A 26,689-nucleotide genomic window follows, 5' to 3' on the forward strand; every position below is an offset into this window, starting at 1 on the left:
CTTTCAGTCCGCAGGCCGACGCTCTATCCACTGAGCCAAACCGGTTTTGGCAAACCTGCTCATCTTTAAGTCCCAGATTAAATGCCAGCACTTTTGGAGGGTCTTGCTCCTCCCCTCTTTATAGTTTTACAGATCCTGCATTTTCCCTGTGGTACTTATTATCATTAAACTTATTTAATTTTTTGCACAACCATAATCTTCTTTTAAAAACTTTATTTAGCGCTTGCATTTCTATTTATTCCAGAACAAAGTCTCACCCAGTATTACACATTCAAAGGTAACTGGAGACTAGCTCTATCCTCTTTGTCTACTAGTCCCTTAGTGTATGATGGTGAAATAACTATGCATAGGTCAGGCAATGTAGGTGTTTTTAAATAAGACACTGAGAAGTGATAGCAAAATGAAATAAGTACCAATTTAAAAAACATTTGTTTGCCATTTCTTTCTCTCTGAAATATTCAGTCTGTATACTAATTTCCCCAATTATGCATGAAATGCCTTTTATAGCGTGACTAATCACAGATCAGGTCAAAGTTTGCACATTGTATTTGAATTTTATATCTCTTTGGAGTCGTTTACTCTAAAAAAGTCTCTCCATGTTCTTCATGGTATTGAGTTTGAGTAATCTAGGCTAAAGTTCCATTTTCTGGATTTGTCATATTATTTCCTGATGGTATTGCTTCAATTCTTCCTCTATTTTATTTTTTATAAGCTGGAAGTTAGGTCTAGAGCATGGTTCTTTAATAAAAATATAGCACGAGCCACATGTGTAATTTACACTGATCTAGTAGTCACATTTTAAAAAATAAAAAAGATTAAATTAATTTCTTAAAAAAAAATTCTCACCTGAGGACATGCTCATTGATTTTTAGAGAGGGGTGGGTGGGGGGGGGGGGAGAGAGAGAGAGAGAGAGAGAGAGAGAGAGAGAGAGAGAGAGAGAGAAAGAGACAGACATCGAGCTGTTGCTTACTGCATGAGCTCCTACGGGAGCTGGGGATTGAACTCTAAATCCAGGTATGTGCCCCAGCTTGGAATCAACCCTGAGACCCTTGGTATATGGATGATGCTGCCTTTTCTGAGTAGGTTTCAAACTCTAGACATCTTAACAGTGGTGGTGACTTACCCAGGCTCTGGAGAGAGAGAGCAAGCAGTGGGTGGCTTTAAGGCATGTTTTGAAGGTGGAATCAGCAGGAGCAGGTGGTTATTGAATGGTGACAGGTGAAAGAGGGAGAAAGTAGAAAGATATTGAAGATGACTTAATGACTTCCACATTTGTAATTTGTGGAATCCAGTGGGTAATAGTACTGCCTGCACAGAGGTGTGGGGGAAGGGAGGAGGGCTTATTGCAGGGATGATTTTAAAAGTTCAGCTTTGAATTAAAACATTTTGTGCTTTGAAGGACACCAACAAGAAAGTGAAAATACAACACAGAGGAAAATTATTTGTAAATCTGACAAGGGACTTGTATCTAGAAGATTTTTTAAAAACTCAATAATATAAAGACAAATAACCAATTTAAAAATGGGCAAAGATTTGAATAGACTTTCTCCAAGGAAGATATATTAATGGCCAATAAGCACATAAAAAGATACTCAACATCATTAGTCATTAGGGAAATGCAAATAAAAACTAGAATGAGATACTATTTCATATCTACTAAGTTGGCTGTAATCAAAAGTTAAAGAAGTGTCAGCCAAGATGTGGAGAAATTGGGACCTTCATACATTGCTGGTAGGAATGTGAACTGGGGCAGCACTTTGGAAAAACAGTTGGGCAGTTTTTCAATATGTTAAACATAGAAATACCAGAAGATTTCACAATTCTACTCCCAGGTGTTTACCCAAGAGAAAGGAAAACATATGTCCTTAAAAAGCCTTATACATAAATGTTTATAGCAGCATTATTCATAATAACCAAAAAGTAGAAACAATCCAAACATCCATCAACTAATGAATGGATAATAAATGTGGAATATTCATACAATAGAATAATTAGCAAGAAAAGAAATGAAGTACTGATACAACCTACAACAGAGGTAATCCTAAAAAAGGGAAGTGAAAGAAATCAGCCACAAAGACCACATATTGTAAAAAAAAACCAACAACAACAAAGTGAGAGAGAGAGAGAGCAGATGCCATATATATGAAACGTCTGTCATAGGCGAGCCTATAGAAACAGAAAGTAGATTAATGATTGCCTAGGGCTGGCAGGGGGATGGGGGGAGGAATGGAGAGAATGGGGAGTGACTGCTAATAGTTACAGGGTTTCATTTTGAGGGGGTCAAGAAATGTTCCAAAATTAGATTGTAGGGATGATTGGCCAACTCTGTAAATGTATTTGTAAGTATACATATGTACATATGTATAAATTGATTTTTGTATTTTAAACAGGTGAACTGTTTAATAGTATAGAAACTATATTAACTTTCCTAAAAAGCCTGTGAATTCTCTTAAATAACTTGTGTACTTGAGGTGAAGGGGTGTCTGAACAAGTTCTGGGGGATTTCAGAAGCCCCGAAGTTTAAAGAAAGATGGGAAGAAGGGCAGGACTGGGACTAGATGTTGTCAAAGCAACTTAATTTTCTTCCTCTCTCAACTCACGGGGCGAGACCACGCCCCTTCCCCGTCTCCTAGCAACCAGCGCCCTTAAGGCGCTCTGCTTTGTGCCTCACTCCATAACTTCCGCTCCGCGGCCGGAAGTGAAGTCATAGCCGGCGGCTTTCCCGGGAGTTAGGCGTTTGTTGTGAGTGCCGCCGCTGAACAAGTGTTTCCCTGGAAGTGGCGTTCTCCCTCCCTCTCCCGAGCTCCGCCTTCCCTCCGGTGCCGAGGACCCTGAGGAGTGGAGAGGACCTCGAGAGTCCAGAAGTCCGCGCGTGAGGAAGGCGAGGCCCGGAAACGCGTGGCCCCGAGGGCAGAGTAGGGGGCTGGCGGGGGCAGCTCCCTGGGTGTCTGTGCAATTGGATCAGCCTGGCTGCTTCCGTCTGCTTCGTCCCCGAAAGCTTCCCCCGTTCTCCCGGGCGGACAGCTGGGCTTCCTGGAGATTGGGGCTTTTCTGCGTCCCTCCCCAACACCCCACTGCTTGCCTTTGAAGGAAGATCCCCCCACCCCCTCATAGAGGCGACTGACTAGGCTGCCGACTCCCTCCCTCGCCCAGACCCTGAAGTGACCCACCATGGCCTTAGTGTGAGCGAGGGACCGACCTGTGGCACTTTTCCGGAGTCCAGGGTAAATGTTTATCTGTGCGCATGGCCGTGTGTGTGTGTGTGTGTGTGTGTGTGTGTGTGTGTGTGTGTGTGTGTCTTTTATTTCCTGCAAAATCGGAGCTAGGAGAAACCCCTGGGCTGTGTTTGGCAATTGTGTATTTTGGTTTACTTTTTAAACATCTTTGCCAGGGTCTCTTCCCTGTGGCTGTTGCAAATCAGACGACTTCGTGCCTTCTATTAGCTGGGTGGGAAGGCCCAGGAGGTACTGATATTTTGGATGTTGGCCTGGCCTTTGAAAAGGTCAGTGACTTGTATTAGCTCTTTAAAAATATACTTTTTATTATTATTTTTTTTATTGATTTTAGAGGGAGAGAAACAAATTTTGAGAATCATTGATCGGCTGCCTCCTGCGCGCTCCCTACTGGGGATGGAGTCCACAGCCCCCGGCATGTGCCCTGAGGGGGAATCCAACCTTGACCTCCTGGTTCATAGGTCCGCACTCAACCAGTTTTTAATGTGTTTTTGTCTTTTGTTTAATTCTACAAGTTCTTCTTGAACAATGACTGGTCACTCTCACAGCCCTAGGTACAATACTGAACATATATAGTAAAGGCTTAGTCATTTTAAAAATCAGAAAATACAGATTTTAACATCTTCAACTTAATATCGAAGGAGCCTATTTAAGTACAGCCCAGCTCCTGGAAAGGACAACATAAAATAAGATTTTTTTAGATAATTGTGTATGAAATTTAGAGGCTACCTGGAAGGGTAGGTACAATGATCTCAATGGAAGAGAAATATGGTTACATCTATCTTTTAGGAGGAGACCAAATAAAGAATGATGTTTCATTTTCCCTTTTGCTTCTTTTTTTTTAATAGGTGGTGTTTCCTAACTACTGGCCCAGAGGCACTTGCTCCCATTATGGGAAATCAGCTCGCTGGCATTGCTCCTTCACAGATCCTTTCTGTGGAGAGTTACTTCTCAGATATCCATGACTTTGAATATGATAAGAGCCTGGGGAGTACTCGTTTTTTTAAAGTTGCTAGAGCGAAGCACCGAGAAGGCCTGGTGGTTGTGAAGGTCTTTGCAATTCAGGATCCCACATTGCCTTTAACCAGCTATAAACAAGAGCTGGAGGAACTGAAAATCAGGCTTCATTCAGCACAAAACTGTCTACCTTTCCAGAAAGCAGCAGAAAAAGCATCTGAGAAAGCAGCCATGCTTTTCAGGCAGTATGTGCGAGACAATCTCTATGATCGCATAAGTACCCGTCCATTCTTAAATAACATTGAAAAACGTTGGATTGCTTTCCAGATTCTGACAGCTGTGGACCAAGCACACAAATCTGGAGTCCGTCATGGGGACATCAAGACGGAGAATGTCATGGTCACCAGTTGGAACTGGGTCCTCTTAACTGATTTTGCCAGTTTTAAACCCACTTACCTTCCAGAAGACAACCCAGCAGATTTCAATTATTTCTTTGACACGTCACGGAGGAGAACTTGTTATATTGCTCCCGAACGTTTTGTTGATGGTGGGTTGTTTGCCACTGAGTTAGAATATATGAGAGATCCTTCAACTCCACTTGTAGACTTAAATAGCAATCAGAGAACAAGAGGAGAGTTGAAGCGAGCAATGGACATCTTTTCGGCAGGTATTTGAGTTGGCTAAATTTGCTAAGGAGGGATGTGCATATAATTTAACTGGAATATAGAAATGCATTACTGTTAACTAGATTATAGATAGACCTTATTAAGTTTTTACCAGCTTTATACATACATTTGGGTGTACATGTATTTTAATAGGATATTCTTCATTTTGTGTTTGCTGTTTCCTTGAGATTAGAATCAGGTTATTCATTTTTGGTAAGATTAGTACATGGGTGATAATGTGTCTTTACGGTATCACCTCTGCAGTCACATGGTGTCTGATGGTCAAGATATTGCCCAATTTCTCCCCTTCATAATTAATTTTTTTAAAGTCATGTGATATGTACATTTTCTTTTTATTTATTTAGTTTTTAAAATATTTTTATTGATTTCAGAGAGGAAGGTTGAGCGAGAGAGAGATTGAAACATCAATGATGAGAGAGAATCACCGAGCAGCTGCCTCGAACCTGCAACGTGGGCATGTGCCCTTGGCCGGAATCGCACCTGAGACCCTTCAGTCCGCAGGCCAGCGCTATATCCACTGAGCCAAACCAGCTAGGGCCATAATTAATTTTTTAAATCCCTTGCAACTAATAACCTGTGGGAAAGACTTCAAGACCAGTTGTCACAATTTTCTCCTTGATTTGGCATCCACTGATGATTATTCTTGCTTGATCCAATCTTTATTGTGATGGCTTTAAAATGATGATTTTCCAGTTCCAGCCCTTTTCCACATTGATCAATAGGCCCTCTGCATTCTATTATACTCAGGTGTCTTTTTTCCCCTCATTTATTTTATATAGGTAGGGACTCCTACACTCAGTTTTGGAGGAATTTAAAAATCTGTATCATCAGAGACGTTGATCTGTACTTTTATTGTGATGTCTTTATCTGGTTTGGTATAAGGGTAGTGTTGGCATCATAGAATGAGTTGGAAGGTGTTCCCCTCCTCTTCCATTTCTTGAGAGAATTTGTGAAGGGCGAATGCTAATTCCTTCAAAGTTTGATGGAATTCACCTGTTAAGCCATCTTGGTGTAGGCTTTTCTTTGTGGGAAATTTTTCATAACCAATTCATTCTCTTATAATGCTCATTCAGATTTTCTATTTCTATTTAGGGCAGCTTTGGTAATCTATTTCTGTGAATCTGTCCATTTCATCTAGATGACCACATTTGTTGGCATGTAGTTATTCATTCTGTACTGTTGGTAGTAATGTGCCTTTTCCACCCCAGTCTTCGTGATTCCTTTCCTTCTGTTTACTTTGGTTTGAGTTTGCTCTCTTCTTGTTTCTTAAGGTATTTATAGATACACATTTCCTCTAAACACTGCTTTAGTTGCATCACATATGTTTTTGTATGTTGTATTTTTGTTTTCATTCATCTCAAAGTATTTCATAATTTCCCTTTGATCTATTGGTTATTTAGGAGTATGATTACTTCTTAATATTTGAATTTTTAAAATTTTTTCTGTTCCTAATTCTTTTTTGTTCTGTTGTGATTTGAAGAACACAATTTGTGTGATTCGAGTTCTTTTAAACTTATGGAGCCTTGTTTTATGACCTAGCATACAGTCCAACCTGGAGAGTGTCCCATTTGTACTTGAGAAGAATTTTGCATTCTATTGTTGGGTGGAGTGTTTCTTTGATTTCTGTTAGATCCAGTTGGTTCATAGTGTTGTTTAGTTCTATTTCCTTCTTGGTTATGATGTTTGTAATCGCTGTTTTTAAGTGTTTTATTCTAAAACTTACATTATATAGGTGGAAATTAATGAAATAAATGTTTTGAGTGTGTATTGTGTGTCAGGAATTGTCTTAGTTGCTGGGGATTTTTCAGTGAACAAAATAGAAAAAATCCCTTCCTCATGGAGTTTGCTTTCTAGTGGGCATGTAGACAATAAAGAAATAAATACATTAAATATATATAATTTGGCAGTTGATGCTGTGGGTTAAACAGCAGGGAAAGGGAAAGGCAAAGGGAATGTGCCAGGTGAGGAGTATGAGGTAGTTGTAGTTGTGGGCCTAAACTGGGCAGTCAAGAAAGGCCTCACTGCTAAAGTGGTATTTGATTAAAGATCTGAAGGAGATGGAGGTATAAACTGTCCTACTTGGGGAATAGCATTTTTGGCAGAAGGATCAGCAAATGCAAAGGCTGTGAGCTAATGCTATGTAAGGATCTCTTTAAGAATTGTTAAATGTGCAGGCTCTATTCCCAGTAAAGGGTGTGTGCAGGAGGCAGATGATCAATAATTCTCATCATTGATATTTTAGTTTAATGATGAATAAATGAATTGTCAGCTATGATTTCTCAGTAATTCTTTTTGAATTTAATTTCTATAAATCCATACTTTAAATAAAACACCCCAGTGTATTTCTTGTGGCTTTACTCTATCCACCTATTTCTAAATGTATGGTGTGTACATTATATGTGCACATTCATTTAAAATTATAGAACTAGGAAGTAACTTTAAGTTTTTTTTTGTTTTGTTTTGTTTTTTAAGAGGGTCAAAAATAGAATGGGCCTTTTTGACGTTACACTTTTTGAAACTGATGGTTAGGCAATCGATATTTTCCCTATCTTGATTGATTGTTGTATATTGCATTAAAATTTATAATTCAGTTTACTTGGTTTCACATTTTGAGTTTTATGAATTCTCTGAATCCTTGATCTATATTAATGATTTCTTGCATTTCATTTTTAATGGAATTATATCTGCTATTTTCCAGGTTGTGTGATAGCTGAACTTTTTACAGAAGGTGTACCATTATTTGATCTCTCTCAACTTTTGGCTTATAGAAATGGACAGTTTTTCCCTGAACAAGTGCTAAATAAAATTGAAGATCGCAGTATCAGAGATTTGGTAACTATGCTACAAATATTTACCATAAAGAATTCAATAGAATTTTGTTCTTTTGCATTAGTCCATTCTCTAAAGTGTTATAAATTTGGAACAAAGCAATAAAGTCCTATAGACTAATACAAATACCTTATGGTTTTTACTTTATTAGGGAGAAATGTACAATTCCCCTACCCCCCTTCCCAGACACAGAGCTTCTTTGACTTATTTTTTCATATGTGCGCGTGCGCACACACACACACACACATACTCACACACACACTCACACTCAAACTCACACAGACACCTCTTCCCATTATAATCTTTAGCTCTGCTTTGGATGGGTTTAAACAGAAGTAAGGAGATGCCTGGGGGTTAGAGAAGTTGTCCAAGCTAGAGCTTGCTAGTAAGATATGAAGAAGACAGGAAATATCAACTTGAATATAATGCAGCAATATAAGGCCATTTCATATAGAAGCTACTAACTTTGTATACTACCCTTGACACTGAGGGAAGTTCTGGAAGGGAAGATATAGAATCACGGATTAGTATAACAGAACAGATATGAGGAATTCTGTGGGAGGTCATATAAGCCATATATCCATATTACTGTTTGAGGGGATCTTTTTAAAGTCAGTCAGTATAGGAACTGATGCTTATGATGATGATTCTGAGTCATGGAAAGGATATGGTGTATTTAAAATATCCTTTAGTAAGGTAGGGAAATATTTTAATTTCTCTTACAAATAGCAAATACTAAAAAATATGCTTCAGATGAAGGAAACTAATTTAGCTCAGCTGGATTAGGAGTTGGTATATTTGGCTGGTATGTCTTTGGATGTGGCATTCATTCATCACATTACACTGCCATGAATTTGGGCCTACATTTTCTTAACTGTGTAAGGAGTGAATTGACTAATCTTTAGAGTTTAACCTGTCAAAGTAATTCTGTTAGGTCACTTTTCCTTATTTATAGTATATTTGATTCCCCCAAGTTTAATGTGAATCTCTTAGAATTAAACAGAAAGCTCAAATAACTAGATATACGTATATGATATTTTGAGTATTTGAATAATGGCTAATACAGTGGGAGGGTCTAGGAATGATTAAACTATGCTCTGTATATTGAACAAATTTTCTTATGTTGTTAGAAAACATAAGATAAATTCAAATTGGTATGTTATTTCTAGTGTTTGCAGGATTTAACATTTTTTTTACACTACTTGAAAAGTTTAAACCACTGATTCCCTTTGTGAACAGATTCTAGTGCTACACCTACTAGTAAACCATGTATTTCCTAAAGCTTGTGAAAATAAGTCTAAACCAGAACTCTGGTATATAAATAGGTTTTAGGGGATCTGTAATTCTTTTCAGAATTGTGTGTAATTTTGTATGCAAAACTTGTGTGTATACCTTTTTCTCTGAAGAAAATCCCATTGCTTCCTCAGATTCTCAGTGGCATCTCCTCAAAAAAAGTTTAAGAATCCTTGAGTTGTGGGCAGCAGTATATTACTCTTCTGTCTTAATAAATAGGGAATGTTGAACAGAATTCACCTCCTCTTTATGTGTCTGGATCATCTGTAATATGTTCGTATGTAATTTCTTACTGCTTTTTTAGGACAGTAGTAGAGTCACATATTACTCAGTAGTTAGGTTCTGAAAGTAGTTTGAATGGTAAAGATTGAGAAGAGTCAGACTTCACAAATCCTTTAAATCATGGTTAAGATGCCCTTGTAGCTTTTCTCTGATTTAATTTGCTGTTCTCAAATCTATTTTTTACTCTTTCTCCCTTGGTATAGGTAACTCAGATGATTCACCGTGAGCCAGATAAACGGTTAGAGGCAGAAGATTACTTAAAGCAGCAGCGTGGCAATGCCTTTCCTGAAATATTTTACACTTTCCTTCAGCCCTACATGGCCCAGTTTGCCAAGGAAACATTTCTTTCTGCAGATGAGCGTATTCTGGTCATACGGAAGGATTTGGGCAACATTATTAACAATCTCTGTGGACATGATCTGCCGGAAAAAGCTGAAGGAGAGCCTAAGGAAAATGGACTGGTTATCTTGGTGTCTGTTATAACCTCCTGTCTACAGACCCTTAAATACTGTGATTCCAAACTTGCTGCTTTGGAACTTATTCTCCATTTGGCTCCACGATTAAGTGTAGAAATTCTTTTGGATCGTATTACTCCATATCTTTTGCACTTCAGCAATGACTCTGTTCCTAGAGTGAGGGCTGAAGCCTTGAGGACATTGACCAAAGTTCTAGCTCTTGTCAAAGAGGTTCCTCGCAATGATATCAATATCTATCCGGAATATATTCTGCCGGGCATAGCCCACTTGGCCCAAGATGATGCTACTATTGTCAGACTAGCCTATGCTGGTAAGAGATTATTGTCTAAGTAACAGCTACTCATATTTATGAAGTTAGTGACTATAATACCTCTTGTTTCTCTGATTTCTTTGGGAATTCTGAGAATGACCTTTAGTCCCTGAACTATTTGTGTACATTTTAGTAATATTTATAGCTAATCTTTACCTGGGACTCAGCTTTCGTGTGTACTGTCATTTTTGAAGTAATCAGAATTATAGCTAGTAAAAAGTATATAATACAGAATCTTGTGCTTTTACTGGGAGTATTACATTTAATTTGAAGGGAGAATAATGTTTACAAATATGTGCTTCTGGGTATGTCTTTATGCCTTTATAAAGCTTCTCTGAACAAATAAGCTGTTTGAATATCAATTTTAGGATATATAACAATGTATTGTTGAAAAGATTTATTTTTCTGGGTAATTTGGTATTGAAAAAATCTAGCCTATTAACTTACTGAATTTAAGGTCCTTTAAGTTACTATAGTGCTTAGGATGTATGGCTTCTTTGTGGTGAAGTGAGTGTGTTAAATAACACACCTGCATGTTTTACTTGTAATTCTCATAAAATCAAGTGATACAGATTCATTTTTTTAGCTTCCTAATCCTAAATGCTTATTACTGCATGGAAATGCCATTGCAACATTTACATAATTACATAATTTATTTCTAAAATGTAATCTTATGGAAATCAGGGATTCTTTTTTGAAGTACATAACATGTGATGATATTGTCATGTTGCTGTACGATACTTGCTTAGGAAACATCTTAGAGATTTTTAATCCTCACCTGAGAGTATGTTTGTTTATTCTTAGAGAGAGGAATGGGGGGAGAGAGAGAGAAAACATCAATACGTTGCCTCCCTTACTCACCCCTGACCAGGAATTGAACCCGTCACCTTTTGGTGTATGGAACAACGCTCCAACCAATTGAGCCACCCGGCCAGGGCGCGCCTATTAGTATTTTAATGGAACATGTGAAAAATGGTCTTTGGATGCTGGCCTTATATACTAGAAACATCTACAAAGTGATTGGCAGTTGTTGGGTTTCTTTTTTTATTTGTATATTTTTATTTTTGTTTATCTATCAGCCTATTTACTTATGTATGGTTTCTGGTTTCCATAACTGTATAGGTGTAAGTTTCAGGGATAGAAAATTAGAAAATGAAGGATTTCTTTAAGATAGATCTGAGTTTATTATTCGTAACAAAGCACATTTATAATTCACTTGGTAAATATAAACAATTGAGCCAGATAAAATTAAATAACAGTTTTTAGGTTTTAAAAACAAGCTGTATCTTTAGGGTTTCATGACTACTTTTGACCCAGGGGATTTTAGTCTATTCTTTAGTTGTGTAAAATAGGTAAGATTTTGATATGTAGGTGCCATATTAACATATTGACAGTCAATTACTAATATTAGTAAGTCATAGCATAAAAATAATGGTATTTGTTGAAAACTCTGCTGTGTGTCAGGTATCTACTGTTCAGGCTTGTTGCAAGGGTTAGTTGCAAGAGAAACATAGATTCTAAGATAGATTTCAGATTCTAAGGTCTATATGTCTTTCACAACTACCCCTTGCAGAAACCTTGAGCAGTGACTGTTAATTCCTTCATTTTACCAGTGAGGAAATTGGGAATGAGAGAGTCTAAAAAACACGACCCCAAAGTATCTGTCTAATTCTTTCTCAGTTCTACAAATTACTGGTCTAGACCTTGATTTTGAAGTAATCCTACTTTTCTTTGGTTGTTTGGGTTTTTATGATGAGAGTCCATGATAACCCAGGGACAGTGCCAGTACCTTGCAGTGTCCCTTCACCATGGCTTGGTGCATGACAAAGCTACCTTTTTTAATAGAGCCAGAGGTCTGTTTGAACTTGTATGATTAAGTACACACATGTTCGTATTTATAAACGTTTAAAATCAATTTGTAAATTTCTTTTACATTATTCTTTTTTTAGCTCAGAGATGTTGGTATAGATTTGTATCTTATGTAAACTATCCAAATATATTGTGGTTTATAAACTTCAATGGGGAATAAGCATAACTTAGACTTTAGAGATTCAGAAAAATAAGAGACTTTTCCTAATAAAGATATTTTTATTAAAGTGGGGATATTCATCTAGAATTTTGACTTATTACCAGAGGATGGCCCTAAATTTCTCCATTTTTAGGGTGAGCAGGCATTGCAGGGTATTAATATCTTGCTTACTTAGAGGTAAATTTTTGTTTTATTCAGAACAGTGTTGAACCTGGGAGAGGTGGAGGAATCACTGCATTTGGTAGACTGAAAAATCTCGAATATTGTGAGATGCATCTCAATTTCGGAAATGTAAAAAGTTAAGAGAAAGTGTCAGATTCAAAATAAAGTAGTTAAACTTTATGTTCAGTGCTGTTTCCTGCAAAGATGGAAGAGTACAGAGTTAAGCTAAGAAGCACAGAAGTAGTAGAAGAAAGAAGGGTAGAAACTAACAAAAATGGAAGGAAGAAGATAGAAGCAATAGAGTAGATATAATTAGTAGCAAATATGATAGCAGAACTCAGAAGTAGATACTTTCACAGTGGTGAGGAGTATCAGATAGTTTTACTAGATTACCAGAAAGAGAAAGGAGAAAATACAGACAACTACAGAAGTGTGGCAGGCTGACACTTTGGCTCCTTAAGAACGTCAGAGTATCACTTGTGAAGCAGTCCAACAGTGATTGATTCAATTTGGTAATGACTCTTTGAAATAGAGGTGACTCATTTATATGTGAAGAAACTGAAGGCCAGATTGGTTAAGCAGCCAGCTAGTAAGTGGTAGGGTAGAGATTTGAGCCAAGGTCTGTGTGATCCCAAAGCCCAGCTTGATCTGTTATTTCCATGTGAATGTTTGTTAGTCTAATGTCAAAATACTGTTTAAAGGGTAGGACTCTAAAAGGATTTTTTTTTCCTCAATAGATTTGAGTGCTGTGTTTTGGGTTATTTTTGCCTTTTTAAAAGATGCCTATGTTCAATATTAAAACATAGTTTAGAAATAGTTGTAGATTATGAAATTAGTTACTAAAATATGATTTGGTTAAGTGCTAAATTTAAAAGTTCTACTTTTCTTCCTTAGTTTTATGATTATTATTTTATATATAAAGAGTTAGGAAGGAAAAGTTATAAACATTACAGAGATTTAAGAAGATAATTATAATTTTTCTTCCTTTTATAGAAAACATAGCTCTGCTGGCAGAAACAGCTTTGAGATTCCTGGAATTAGTACAGTTAAAAAATCTGAATATGGAAAATGACCCAAATAGTGAAGAAATAGATGAAGTTACACATCCCAATGGAAATTATGACACAGGTAGTATGATTCTCTGTTCCAGATTTCCTATTACTTAGAATGAATTGCTAATGTGAACTTGGAACAAATCATCATTTCTAATTTTCATGTAAGGTGAAAGAATACCAGATCTACCGGTGGGAAGGATTCCTGGTTTCTGGTTGTTCTCTCTATTCTCAAACACTTATCTAGCCAGAAAATGATCAGCTTGTTGCTACAGGTTCTAAGCTCAATTGTTTTTCAGCCAGAATTGATTTGTGTCAATAATAAAGCTAGCTGAATTATTTCATTCTTATGATAAAAGAAAAACCATTGACAACATCATAGTTAAAGAATCTAAATCTTTTCTCCTTATGTGAGTATATCCTGTGTATCCTCAGTCATACGCTTGTGTTTATTTTATACTATCTATGATTTACATATTAAAACCCACACATTTTACTATAAAAGGACAGATATGATAATAAACTCTTTGAGGTCAGAGTTCTTTTTATTTTTAAGAGGAAGGGAAAGGGAGAGAGAGAGAGAAACATCAATGAGAGAGAATCATTGATTGGCTGCCTCCTGCATGCCCCTTACTGGGAATTGAGCCGCCACGTGGGCATATGCCCTAGCAGGGAATTGAACCACCTGGTTCATATGTTCATATGTCAACACTCAACCACTGAGCGACACTGGCTGGGCCTTACTTTCTTTACATTCGTACAGTTCTTAACAGACTTGTAGTTAATGTTTATTGAGTTAGATATTTAGAAGTGAAATAATATGCTTAGGTCTGTTCTAAGATGTTTCTAGTTGAGAAAAACTAGAGAAGTGTAGTTTTCAGATTTTTATGTTACAGATAACTGCAATAGCTCTATTGTAGAAAGCATCATTTTTAAGACAGCGTAATTATATGGAGTTCAAGACAAATAATTTTGAACTTACAGAAGAATATGTCAGAAAGGAAATCTTCACTTTTTCCATGGAACTAGAAAATAATACTGTTCAATGTTCTATAAACATGTAATTGGATCTTTTTATGTAATGAATTTAGGTGTTAAAACTTTTGGGGAGTTAACCTGAAGTTTTTCTTAATGTGAACATTATGCAGACCTCCATTTTCCTTGACAGTGGATGCACCAGTAGTGGCCTCTGCCCTTATTCACGTAGCCAACAGATAATTGTCAAAGATAGCTCTGCATCAGGCAATTTTGTGCCTGCTGTAAGCACTAGGGATACAGTGGTGCCTAAGACAGACAAGATCTTTGCTCTTGCGTTTACATTTTAGTAAGGGAAAGACAGACAAGTAAGTAAGGGGAGGGTGGATAGGAGATAAGGCCAGAGTGGTAGCCAGATCATGCAAAGCTTTGACAGGACTTGCAGTGTGTTTCTGAAGTTTCATCCAGCCTTTAAGAATGCTTGCCCTGCATTATCAGATTATATCCTGAACCAGTCTAGTGTTTTCCAGTCCTTGATTAAGTTGATCTTATTGGAGCAGTATGGTCTCCTTTCTGGTGCTCCCATACTTTTCTCCTTAAGCCTCATAAATAGAGCTGTTTAATTAGTGAGATAGTAGCCAAGCTTGTGAAGCTTATTAGGATGTTCTTCAGTTTTATATTTCAGCTTTCCACCTATCCTTCAGAGTTCTAAATAGTGGAAAAACTTAGTGATTATAGACTTTCTATGGTGGCTTCTGTAATCCATTTCTCTGAGGAGTAAAAAGGAAGACTGGGTCTATTAGTATAAGGAAAAAGAAAAGATTCTAGTTTTAATTTTTTTTTTTTTTTTTTTAGAGCTCCAAGCCTTGCATGAAATGGTCCAGCAGAAAGTTGTCACTTTGCTAAGTGACCCTGAAAATATCGTGAAACAAACCTTAATGGAAAATGGAATAACTCGGCTGTGTGTATTTTTTGGACGTCAAAAAGCCAATGATGTTTTATTGTCCCACATGATTACTTTCCTGAATGATAAGAATGATTGGCATCTGCGTGGAGCTTTTTTTGATAGTATAGTTGGTATGTTGTTTTTTAAATTTCTCTTTAAGGTTTTGAATTCTCAAAAAAATACATGCAATTTGAGAGGGGACATTACTACTAAATTTTATTAATAATGAATTGAGTTCCTGGTATTTCTGTCTGCCTTCCTGCTGCTTTTGGATGATAAGAATATCTTAGTTGATCAAGGGATTGGTTAAACTGTGATACATCCATATCAAGGAATACTATGTGGTCATTACAAACTGTTTTAAAATGATATTTAATGCCCCGGGAAAGTATCATGAAATACTATTAGAGTGACTGAATTATAGTGTAGGTCTATTTAAAGTATGATTCCAGTTGTATAAAGATAACAACAGTAAATCAAATGTATTTATACAAAAGACTGAAATATATATACTAAGGTGTGAACAGTGGTAATATGTAGGACTGGGATTATAGATGATTGTTTCTTTATATTTTCTATATTTGTCAAATTTTTTATAGTGAACATAACTTTTACAATCAGAAAATAATTGTTACAGTGTAATTATGATTGGAAATCAATCTAATTAGAAGGAAAATTTAGGTTTGGTCAGTTATGAAATGTTATATGCTAAAGCCATGTTATTATAATTACCCACTAACCCTCTTTATATCATTTTGGACATGATTATAACAGCTTGCTGTTTAACTCAAAAGATTTAAAGACTCTTTTACACTTTGGAAAGCTTTGCTGGTATTCAAATTTTCTCATGTAATAGCGGAAAGCTGTAGGATTTAGATTTTGTTACCTTAAAATCTGGGAAAGTAACTGCTAAAATATTTGCTTTTGGGTGTATTTTCCTAAAAAAATAAAAAAGGAAAGAAACTCATACGGCAGTAGTATTAATGTTTCTGCAAATGCTGCCGTATAATGTTTTGGAGAAAAGGTTACTTCCTACCTTTGAGAACCTGTGAAATTGCTCGCGTTGTTGTATTCTAGCCTCTATATTGTTGCTGAAGATAATCTAAAGCCGATCGTTCTTCGTTTTTAGGGGACCTATATTTTTATTTTTATGAGTTCCTGGGATATCTCCCCCCCCCCCCACCCCCTTGGTGTTCCATAATTTCTTAGTCATTTATTTTGTTGTGGGTCTTTTCATTTATTGTGCTAGGTAGGAAGTGCAATGTCATCTCCCTGATTGTTGCTCAATATATTTGGTTTTCGATTAATTTTATTGTTTTACTTAATGGCATTTGTACTTCCAGGTATAGAATACGTAATCATGTAATGTTGCTTCTCTTTTTCAGGTGTTGCTGCCTATGTTGGCTGGCAGAGCTCCTCAATTCTCAAACCCCTGCTGCAACAAGGTCTTAGTGATGCTGAGGAATTTGTTATTGTGAAAGCTCTTAACGCCCTTACCTGTATGTGCCAGTTAGGGCTGCTACAAAAACCCCATGTCTACGAATTTGCCAGTGATATTGGTAAGTTTCTGTTTCTCAAGATTAGGTTGGGAAAATTAGGAATTGGAAAGAGAAATAAAAATTGATAGAGTATTGTAAAACTTTTAGGCAAAATAGAGTCAGATTTTCAACTTTATTGTTCCCATATTGTGTATGTATGTACCTGAATGCACATACATGTACATGCTTAAACATGGATGCTTGTGTGCATGTGAGAGACAGGCAGGCAGGCAAACAGGATCATTTGGTTCTCCAGCCTGGGTTGGGAAGTAATCTCTTTGTTTTCATTTGTAATTAAGTTTTTGTGATATTTGAAAAATAAAGATTTGGCTTTTTTTATTAATCCTCACTGAAGATATTTTTCCCATTGATTTTTTAGAGAGAGTGGAGGGGAGGAAAGAAGAGAGATAGAGTCAGAGACAGAGACATTGATGTGAGAAAGACGCATCGATTGGTTGCCTCCTGCACATTCCCCTACCAGGGTTGGGGATTGAACCTGCAACCCAGCTTCTTGCCCTTGACCAGAATTGAACCCGTGACCCTTCGGTGTGCATGCCAACACTCTGAGCAACACTGGACAGGGCTTGTTTTTTTAACACAAAATGGATACTCTATAACTGCTTTGAAGAGTCAACTTGTGTGTTTTTTTTGACACTGGACTACTAGTCATGTTGAAATTGGATGTGCCGATCGATCGATGTGGTGAGGTCGCGCTCTCCCGGGCCGGTCCTAAACCGCGCCAGCCGAGGGACGGACATTCCTTGGCGAATGGGACCGCTCCTCTCCCTCTGCCCGCGGGCCCCTCTCCTCTCCTCCCCCGTCAGAAGGCGGTGCGTGGAAGGGAAGGGGTGCGGAACCCTGCCCGACCTCGGTGTCACGCCCGTGGTCTCTATGACGCAGCGGACACCCTCCGCTCGCCTTTCCCGGCTTGCGTTGTCGCGGGCGCCCTTCCCCGCGGCGGGGAGGGGGTGTCAATTTTTATCATATTTAAAAAAAAAAAAAAGAAATTGGATGTGGATGATTGTCTATGACGTGTCATTATACTTATTGCCAGTTAAGAATTCTTAGTATTGTGGGGGAGGTTGGGGGTTAATGGGGGTATGAGGACACATTTGTAATACCTTAACCAATAAAGAAATTAAAGATTAAAAAAAAAAGAATTCTTAGTACTAAAGTTTCTACTGTTCGTAATTTTATTAACCAGTGAAAGGGACTAATCCAGCCGTGGGCAAACTACGGTCCGCAGGCCAAATCCGGCCCGTTTGAAATGAATAAAACTAAAAAAAAAAAAAGACCGTACCCTTTTATGTAATGATGTTTACTTTGAATTTATATTAGTTCACACAAACACTCCATCCATGCTTTTGTTCCGGCTCTCCGGTCCAGTTTAAGAACCCATGTGGCCCTCGAGTCAAAAAGTTTGCCCACCCCTGGACTAATCCCTTGACCTTTACAGCAATTACCTATTTACCTCAACTTAAAATTCAGAATAAGTGCAAACAAGTCAAATAACACATTCTAAAATTAAGACTATCCGCAGCTTTTAGTCTTCTTATCTCTTCACTTGAAGAAAATAATCAAAATAAGATTGCAGATTGGCTCTATCCAGAGAGGACATGAAATTTTAGAATATTGCCTCTAGATAAAATATTTAATTGCTGTAAATGCCTTGCCAAGGAAAATTAATAGAAAACCAAAATTGGTTAGACTTGGTTAACAGGTTTTTTTTTTGTTTTGTTTTTGAGGAACTCCTCAGAGGAAAAAGACAATCGAGTTATTTATTTTTGTTTGGAAACTAGATGGTAGCTAGTAAAGGTACATAAAATTTCTGGAGAATTTTAAGGCATGAATGTGGCTTTAAAATAAATAATTTAGTGTGAAAAAGTATATGTAGGTTGCTTATTTTATTCTCTAATATCTTCAATCATTCTTTTAGTTTGTAACTCTAATTTGGTTTGAATTTTTTGATGATTATGTTAAAAATAATTCCAAATTTAATAGAAAATTGTTGAGTATTGGCAATACAATAAAATCTCCATTATATTGAAATATTTTGATTTTTTCCTATGAGCTACAAGTATTGAACCTTAAGGGGTTCATTATCTCTATTTAAAAAAACAACAACAAAACTAGCCTGGCTGGCTTGGCTCCATGGTTGAGTGTTGACCTATGAACCGGGAGGTCACAGTTTGATTCCCTGTCAGTGCCCGGGTTGTGGGCTTGATCCCCTGTGTAGGGTGTGCAGGAGGCAGCTGATTGATGGTTCTCTCTTTTCATTGATGTTTCTGTCTCTCTCTCCCTCTCCCTTCCTCTCTGAAATCAATGAAAAAAATATGTTATAGAAATACTAGTAGCAGAATAAAAATTATTAATATTATAATAAATGATTTTGAATTTCTGGTCCTGTGTATTGTAAGGCAGATATAGAAAGCATGCATTTTGATGATAATATAGGGTGTCCCCCCAAAAATGTCTACACACTTTGAATGATTATGAAGTCAGACTTTATTAACATACTGTTCATTTTCAAAATTGAAAAGAATCTATAGAAATGAATAATTTTTTGTCACCTGTCCCCAAAAATGTACATACACCTTGAATAATTATAAAGGCGTTGTTTGTATTTCAACTGTGTTTTCAAATTTCCAGTAGCATTTTAGAATGAATCTCCTTTGTTCAAAGCTTAGTTTGGCTGAAAAAAAAGAAACATCAATTGAGCTATCAGCTATTGAAGTGTGTATACATATTTTTTTGGCAACCTGTATTAATGAGAAGATGTATTGTGTGAACATGCACATCTTGCGGCCTGGAATATTTTCCTGCTCGTTCTCATTTTTAAATTCTCATATCAGTGCTTTCTTTTTTTCTCCTGTAAAAGTGGCATTATTTCCCAAAGGTCAAGTTTTTCTTGCTTTTGCCTTTGATTCTCTTTATTTTAATTAATACCTTCTGTATATAAATATGTTCTCTAGTATATTCTGATTTCACATACATTTCTTCTGTTGATTAATTTTTTGGAAATTATTTTTGATATATAATGTAGCTTATAATTGGCATTTTACTTATCTGAAAAATGGATGTCTATCAATTTTTAAGCAAAAACATCATAAAGACAGTTTTTTACCCTCTTCAATTTTATAGAGGTTTTTCTGGGTCCTGTTATTTCTAGTCATTGATCACAGAATGAACACATGGAGTACTATATGTATCTTTAATTTAGCATAAAAACAAATTATTATCTTTAGGTATAGAATAAATCCTGTGTAGTGGTACAACTTCTTGGATGGGGAACTCCCTCAGAATGAACTAAATGTAGGATCAGCTAAGAGGAAAAAGAAAACTTGTTGAGAAAATTTAAGTAAACAATCATTTGTTGTCATTTTAAATTATTTAAAAGAAATGCAGTTTTTTGTAATTTAGAAACACATTTTAAAAAGTGATAAAGTGCACACATCTCTCTGTTAGCATAGTCAGTCTTTGGTAGTGATTCTTTTTATTTATTTATTTAAATTAAATCTTTATTGTTCAGATTATTACAGTTGTTCCTTGTTTTTCCCCCCATAGCTCCCCTCCACCCAGTTCCCACCCCACCCTCTGCCCTCACCCTCCCCCCCCCCCCACTGTCCTCATCCATAGGTGTACGATTTTTGTCTAGTCTCTTCCCGCACCCCCCACACCCCTTTCCCCCCGAGAATTGTCAGTCCACTCCCTTTCTGTGCCCCTGATTCTATTATATTCACCAGTTTATTCTGTTCATCAGATTTTTTCACTTGATTTTTAGATTCACTTGTTAATAGATATGTACTTGTTGTTCATAATTTTTATCTTTACCTTTTTCTTCTTCTTCCTCTTCTTAAAGAATACCTTTCAGCATTTCATATAATACCGGTTTGGTGGTGATGAACTCCTTTAGCTTTTTCTTATCTGTGAAGCTCTTTATCTGACCTTCAATTCTGAATGATAGCTTTGCTGGGTAAAGTAATCTTGGTTGTAGGTTCTTGGTATTCATCACTTCGAATATTTCTTGCCACTTCCTTCTGGCCAGCATAGTTTTTGTTGAAAAATCAGCTGACAATCTTATGGGTACTCCCTTGTAGGTAAATAACTGTTTTTCTCTTGCTGCTTTTAAGATACTCTCTGTCTTTTGCTCTTGGCATTTTAATTATGATGTGTCTTGGTGTGGTCCTCTTTGGATTCCTTTTGTTTGGGGTTCTCTGCAGTTCCTAGACTTGTAAGTCTATTTCTTTCATCAAGTAGGGGAAGTTTTCTGTCATTATTTCTTCAAATAGGTTTTCAGTATCTTGCTCTCTCTCTTCTTCTGGCACCCCTATAATTCGGATGTTGGTTGGCTTGAAGTTGTCCCAGAGGCTCCTGACACTATCTTCATATTTTTGAATTCTTTTTTCTTTTTGCTTTTCCGGTTGGGTGTTGTTTACTTCTTCATACTTCAAATCTTTGACTTGATTCTTGCGATCCTCTAGTCTGCTGTTGGATCTCTGTATAATATTCTTTATTTCAGTCAGTGTATACTTAATTTCTATTTGGTCCTTTTCATATCCTCGAGGGTCTCACTAGATTTATTGAGGGTCTCACTAAATTTATCAGCAGTTTCTAGAAAATTATTGAAAAACCTTATAACCGTGGTTTTGAACTCTATATCCAGTAGTTTGCTTCCCTCTATTTCTGTCATTTGTGACCTGTTTCTTTGTCTCTGCATTTTGGCTGCTTCCCTGTGTTGATAGGGTGGCTTTCTGTGCTAGGTGTCCTATAGGGCCCATTAGCTCAGCCTCCCCAATTAGCTGAGGTGGACACTCTTGGTGAACCCCTTTGTGGGCTGTGTGCACAGTCTTGTTGTAGTTAAGTCTTGATTGTATTTGGTATCACTGGGAGGAATTGACCTCTAGGCCAATTGGCTGTGAGAATCAGCTATGTCTATGGTGGGAGAACTTCTGTGCTGGAGACACCCTTATGGGGCAAGACTTGCTTCAGTGGGGCTTTAGTGCTCACTGAGTCTGCCCCCTGTGTGTGTCCCTTATGGATCTGAGGAGTTGTAATCTGGATGGTTCCACTCTGACCACTGGGTACACTGGCACTTGGATCTCTAAGGAGGTGCTAATTTAACCTCTGCCTGAGGCTACCCAGAAGGAGCTATGGAGAGATCTGCAGATTCCTCTTCTTTGTTTGGGATTTGGAGGTGCCCAGATTAGGCCCAGCTGTGAAGCAATGCAAGCTGCTGTGGGTCCTTGGGCCTTCTTTTGGAAGTTCTGGGTCTCTCTGTCCCAGCTTCAGTTTGTTAGGTAATTTTAGATTGCAAAGGGCCAGGTCATTCATATGCAAAAGCCTCTGCCCACAGCTTGGGTGGGGCGGGGTCTCAGGGAATCAACTGGGCGGAGCAAACTGCTATGGCTGGTCCTCAGTCCTGCCCTAAGAGGTCCTGGGCCTCAGTTTCCCAAGGTAATCGCTGCAAGCACCTCTCAGAGAAAGCTGCCCTCATGTTCCGATGCCGATGAGTCTGGGTCCCCAGAGACTAGCCCGGAACTGGAGTTCAGAGTGGGAGGGTGTGTCTCCCTCCCGATTGAAAAAGACAACTGCGTCCTCAGTTGTAAGCCCTCTCCGCGTGCGCCTCCATACCTCTGCACTTTACTTCCGCACCTCCTCTGAGTCTCAGTGTGCTTTTCTCTTTCCTTCTAGTTGTAGAATTTCCACTCAGCCAGCCTTCCTGTGGTTTTGGATGATGTCCGTTTTGTCTTTTAGTTGTATTTTTGAAGTGGTTGTGCGAGGCAGCAATTTCAGGTGTTTGCCTATGCCACCATCATGGTTTCTCGGTAGTGATTCTTAAAGGGAAATGGTGCTGGTGATGGTGGTGGTCGTGATGGCGATTATCATGATATTTTTGGTAACTCTTTAAAAAACTGTTCTCTTCCCACTTAGATATTTTGAATACTCACCTTCCCCAATGCTTGTACCCTGAGAATTGGAATGTGTTGGGTAGAGAAAAGATTGAGTACACTGTTTTTTTTTTTAGGAAATCCTCTTTTTTTAAAAAATATTTTTATTGATTTCAGAGAGGAAGAAAGAGGGAGAGAGAGATAGAAACATCAACGATGAGAGAGAATCATTGATTGGCTGCCTCCTGCAGCCCCCCCCCGCCCCCCCCGGGGATCGAGCCCAAGCCCTCTACCGGAATTGAACCTGGGACCTTTCAGTCCACAGGCCGATGCTCTATTCACTGAGCCAAACCAGCTAGGGCTAGGAAATCCTCTTGATTCTGGTTTCTTGGTGTGTTTTTTTGAGTGTGTTGAAGGTTCTTTGTATCTATTAGCTACTAATTGATACAGTAATGCTATATAGCAATTAATCACAAAATCTCAGTAAACGCTTCCATAAATTTCTCATTATGCATCTGTAAGCTGTATGCTTTTGGCTTTGTATCTCCAGACTGTGGTGACTGTGATCCATCTGTCTCATTCTGGGGTTATGTTTTGGGTGATGGCAGAGGTACAAGAAAGCAAGCCTAGCTTTTCAAGCCTTTGTGTTAACATCCCATTGGCCAGAGCAGGTAATATGACTGAGCCAGGAGCATGAATACAAGGCAAGAGTATGGTTGTATAATACAGATAATGTAAAGAATTGGGACCAATAATTCCACCTCACACAGTGCCCAACTCCTGCCAAGTCATTTTGGGCTTAGTTATGTTTTGGAGGTTTTTCAGTGTTTTTCCAGTCCTGGTTTTCCCTGTTGTCAAAGGGAAATTACCAGTCCTCCCTTGTTGAATGTATCAGAGGCTGCAGGATGTTTACGAAATAATTAAAACCTTCTCCATGTGCAGTTAAAAGAATTGGAATGGGAGAATGTTGGAGACATAATTTGAACAAATTATTTCTACTTCCCTTTTTTATGCTATAAGTATTATTAGCACATGACATTGTTCTTATTTTTCTATTGGCATGAATTTCTTATAAAGTTAATATTTTCTAGATACTTTTATTTAATTGCCAATTAAATTTATTAATTAGAGAAAGCAAGAGAGAAACACTCATTTGTTGTTCCACTTATTTATGCATTCATTGGTTGATTCTTTCTTGTATATGCCCTGCCTGGGGATTGAACCTGTAACCTTGGCCTATGGGGATGATGCTCTAACCAACTGAGCTACCCAGCCAGGGCCAAAACTAATATCCTCTAAATCAGGGTAGGGAAACTTTTTTCTGCCAAGAACCATTTGGATATTTATAATGTCATTTGCAGACCATACAAAATTACCAACTTAAAAATTAGCCTGCTATATTTGGTCAAACATTTAATTAACTCACCCCTAATGCCTTGGCAGGGCCAGACATTACCCACCCCTGCTCTAAATGCTGATGTTTTTGCATGATCAGACCTAATACAATTTTTGTTTTGTTTTGTTTTTAGAGGTTTGGATTTTATTCTAAATCTTCATTTAGTTGAAATCACTGATTTTTGGTGTAGTATACAAAATAGTTAAAAGGGATGAAAAGGCATTCATTTAATTTTCTGGTTTAATCTTATATTTTAAACTCTTTAAGAAGGGGCATTATGTTCTCTGCCTTGTAGTTTTCATTTATAATGCCTTGCAATATATTAGATTTGATCAAATCTTTACGTTAAAAAGAATGTCAGGTGTAATTGTTTCCTTAATCGTAATGCTGTGACTTGGAGGAGATGGCTTATTCGTTTCCTTGCTCATGTGGTAGATAATGTGTCCGTGGACTTCCTCGGGGAAATGGGAGGGGGGATTAATAGCTTGCTGTATAGTGTTGAGACTTTTTATGTCTCTAATAGTTTCTAATCCAGTCTTTTAAATTAGTAGATGCCCACCCATCTTCAGGTCTTACTAAAAACTATAAATTTAACTTCTCAGAAAGGAGGTAGCTGTTTTTTGTTGTTGTTAATCCTCACTCAAGGATTTTTTTTCCTATTGATTTTTAGAGAGAGGGAGAGACAGAGAGAGAAAAATATCAATATGAGAGAGAGACATCGATTGGTTGCCTCCCACATGCACCCTGACTGTGGCCAGGTATCGAGCCTGCAACTGAGGTATATGCTCTTGACTGAAATCGAACTGGGACCCTTGAGTCTGTGGGCCAACGCGCTAATCACTGAGCAAAACTGGCTAGGGCAGGAGGTAGCTGTTTTTATTTTATGGTATTGCTGAGTTTTATGATAGGGAATATTATCAGTATGTTCACTTGGTTGAGTTTATGCCTCAGGATAATTGAATATGTGAGGGCACCTGATAGTAACGTGTTGTATAATCTTTATCATCAGTTGTGTTATAAGGTGAAAATTTATTTATCCTGATAGTTTGAAACTATTTATGAACATTGTTTAAGCCATATGTTGTTTTTCTTCTTTAGCCCCATTTCTGTGTCATCCCAATCTATGGATACGCTATGGTGCTGTGGGATTTATCACAGTGGTAGCTCATCAGATAAACACAGCTGATGTGTATTGTAAACTGATGCCTTACCTTGACCCATATATTACTCAACCAATAATACAGGTAAGCATGTTTCAACTTGGAATTAATCCTCCCTCCAAACTGCACCATTAAAAAAAAAAAATTAGAGAGTTTTTATTTAAAATTTTAAAGATTTAAATTGGGCTAGGGCATTTTCAGATTTATTTCAAGGTAATTAATGTTAATGGAACAAATATTTTGAAGGTGAGAAACATTCAAGAGACTATTATGTTATATATCATGTAATGCATAATATAGAAGCCAGTAATTCATACTTTACTTTCTTATGTGTAATGTTGTAAAGCATCTGCAGTTTGAGTGAAATATAGAAGACATGTATATTAATAGACATCTGCTTTTATTTGTAAAAGTATAACAGAGTTCAGTGCAAGTCAGCATTTATAAAAAAATTAGTAAAGAACCTAATAATTACAACCCTGCCCCTGCCCAGCAGTACAGCACTTAATGATAAACTTTGGGTATTTGGTTTGTACAAGGCAATTGTTTACCCAACTTGTCAGTGTTTATACCCTTTATCTTGCTGGACAGCTAATTATAAAAATAGATATTTTAAATTGAGTGGACTGTTGAAGGATTATTCTGGCTGTTAACATTCTGAAATGTCCTATTTTTACTAAAGCACTGTTTCTCTTTTGTGAATTCACATGCTTCTGGCTTTCTCCTACCTTTATATCCCAATGTTCCTTCCCTTTGGTTGGAGAAAGTGGCCTTGGATAGCCTCTGGACATGAGAAGGATTTGGCTGTGCCTTCAGCCCTTACTTTTCCTTGTAGATTCATTTAGTTTTTGGGATCATCATTCTTCATTTTGTAGTTTGTAAAATTTTTTACTTTTACCCATAGAACAATTTATTTATACATGAAAGATGAATAATATTAGAAAATATGTTCCCCCTTTTTTGAAGCTTATTAGTATTCTTGAAAATCAGGTCTAGAGATTCCTACTACTTTTTATCACTTACTCTATTTAGAAGTTTGTTTTAAAGTTTTTATACACAATGTGAAATGTCTTTTGGATTTAAAAATTGCATACATTCTGGTAATAACTTTTAGTTGTGGTTTACTGTAATAAATATGACATATAAGTGGTTTGTTAGAAATCTGTACCATCCTGTTTTCTCAGAAATTCTTTTAACATTTTTTGTTTGTTTTTATCAGTGTTCGATATTTTGAAAGGCCAGATCAGGAGTTGAGAAGCTGATTATCTATATGTTTCATAAATTATATTTTTCTACATTTTGGATTAGATAAAAGATACCCTTTTATGCTGGTTTCCACTGGCCAACTCACCAGATTGTTAAATATATCTAAAAGTCCTCTTGATTACTCTTAGTAGTGTTTTTCCTTTTTATCATGAATGCATTGACAAGGAGAATATTCTTGGGGATAAGAAAAAGCTGGATTTTATGAACTGT

At 37.2% G+C, this 26,689-nt stretch overlaps 1 protein-coding gene across 1 annotated transcript in view; it reads left to right on the forward strand.

Annotated features, from left to right (window-relative positions):
- PIK3R4 (phosphoinositide-3-kinase regulatory subunit 4) overlaps nucleotides 1-26,689 on the forward strand; it is a 159,061-nt gene that overhangs the window by 96,430 nt on the left and 35,942 nt on the right. Inside the window, exons 4-10 of the mRNA XM_081105472.1 lie at nucleotides 4,083-4,858; nucleotides 7,576-7,709; nucleotides 9,485-10,067; nucleotides 13,252-13,386; nucleotides 15,141-15,362; nucleotides 16,617-16,790; nucleotides 25,152-25,297. Coding sequence (XP_080961598.1) covers nucleotides 4,126-4,858; nucleotides 7,576-7,709; nucleotides 9,485-10,067; nucleotides 13,252-13,386; nucleotides 15,141-15,362; nucleotides 16,617-16,790; nucleotides 25,152-25,297 — 2,127 coding nt within the window. The 5' untranslated portion in view covers nucleotides 4,083-4,125. The remainder of the gene's footprint in view (nucleotides 1-4,082; nucleotides 4,859-7,575; nucleotides 7,710-9,484; nucleotides 10,068-13,251; nucleotides 13,387-15,140; nucleotides 15,363-16,616; nucleotides 16,791-25,151; nucleotides 25,298-26,689) is intronic.

This window comes from Myotis nattereri, assembly GCF_964212035.1.
Source record: "Myotis nattereri genome assembly, chromosome: 14".
Classification (NCBI taxonomy): Eukaryota; Metazoa; Chordata; class Mammalia; order Chiroptera; family Vespertilionidae; genus Myotis; species Myotis nattereri.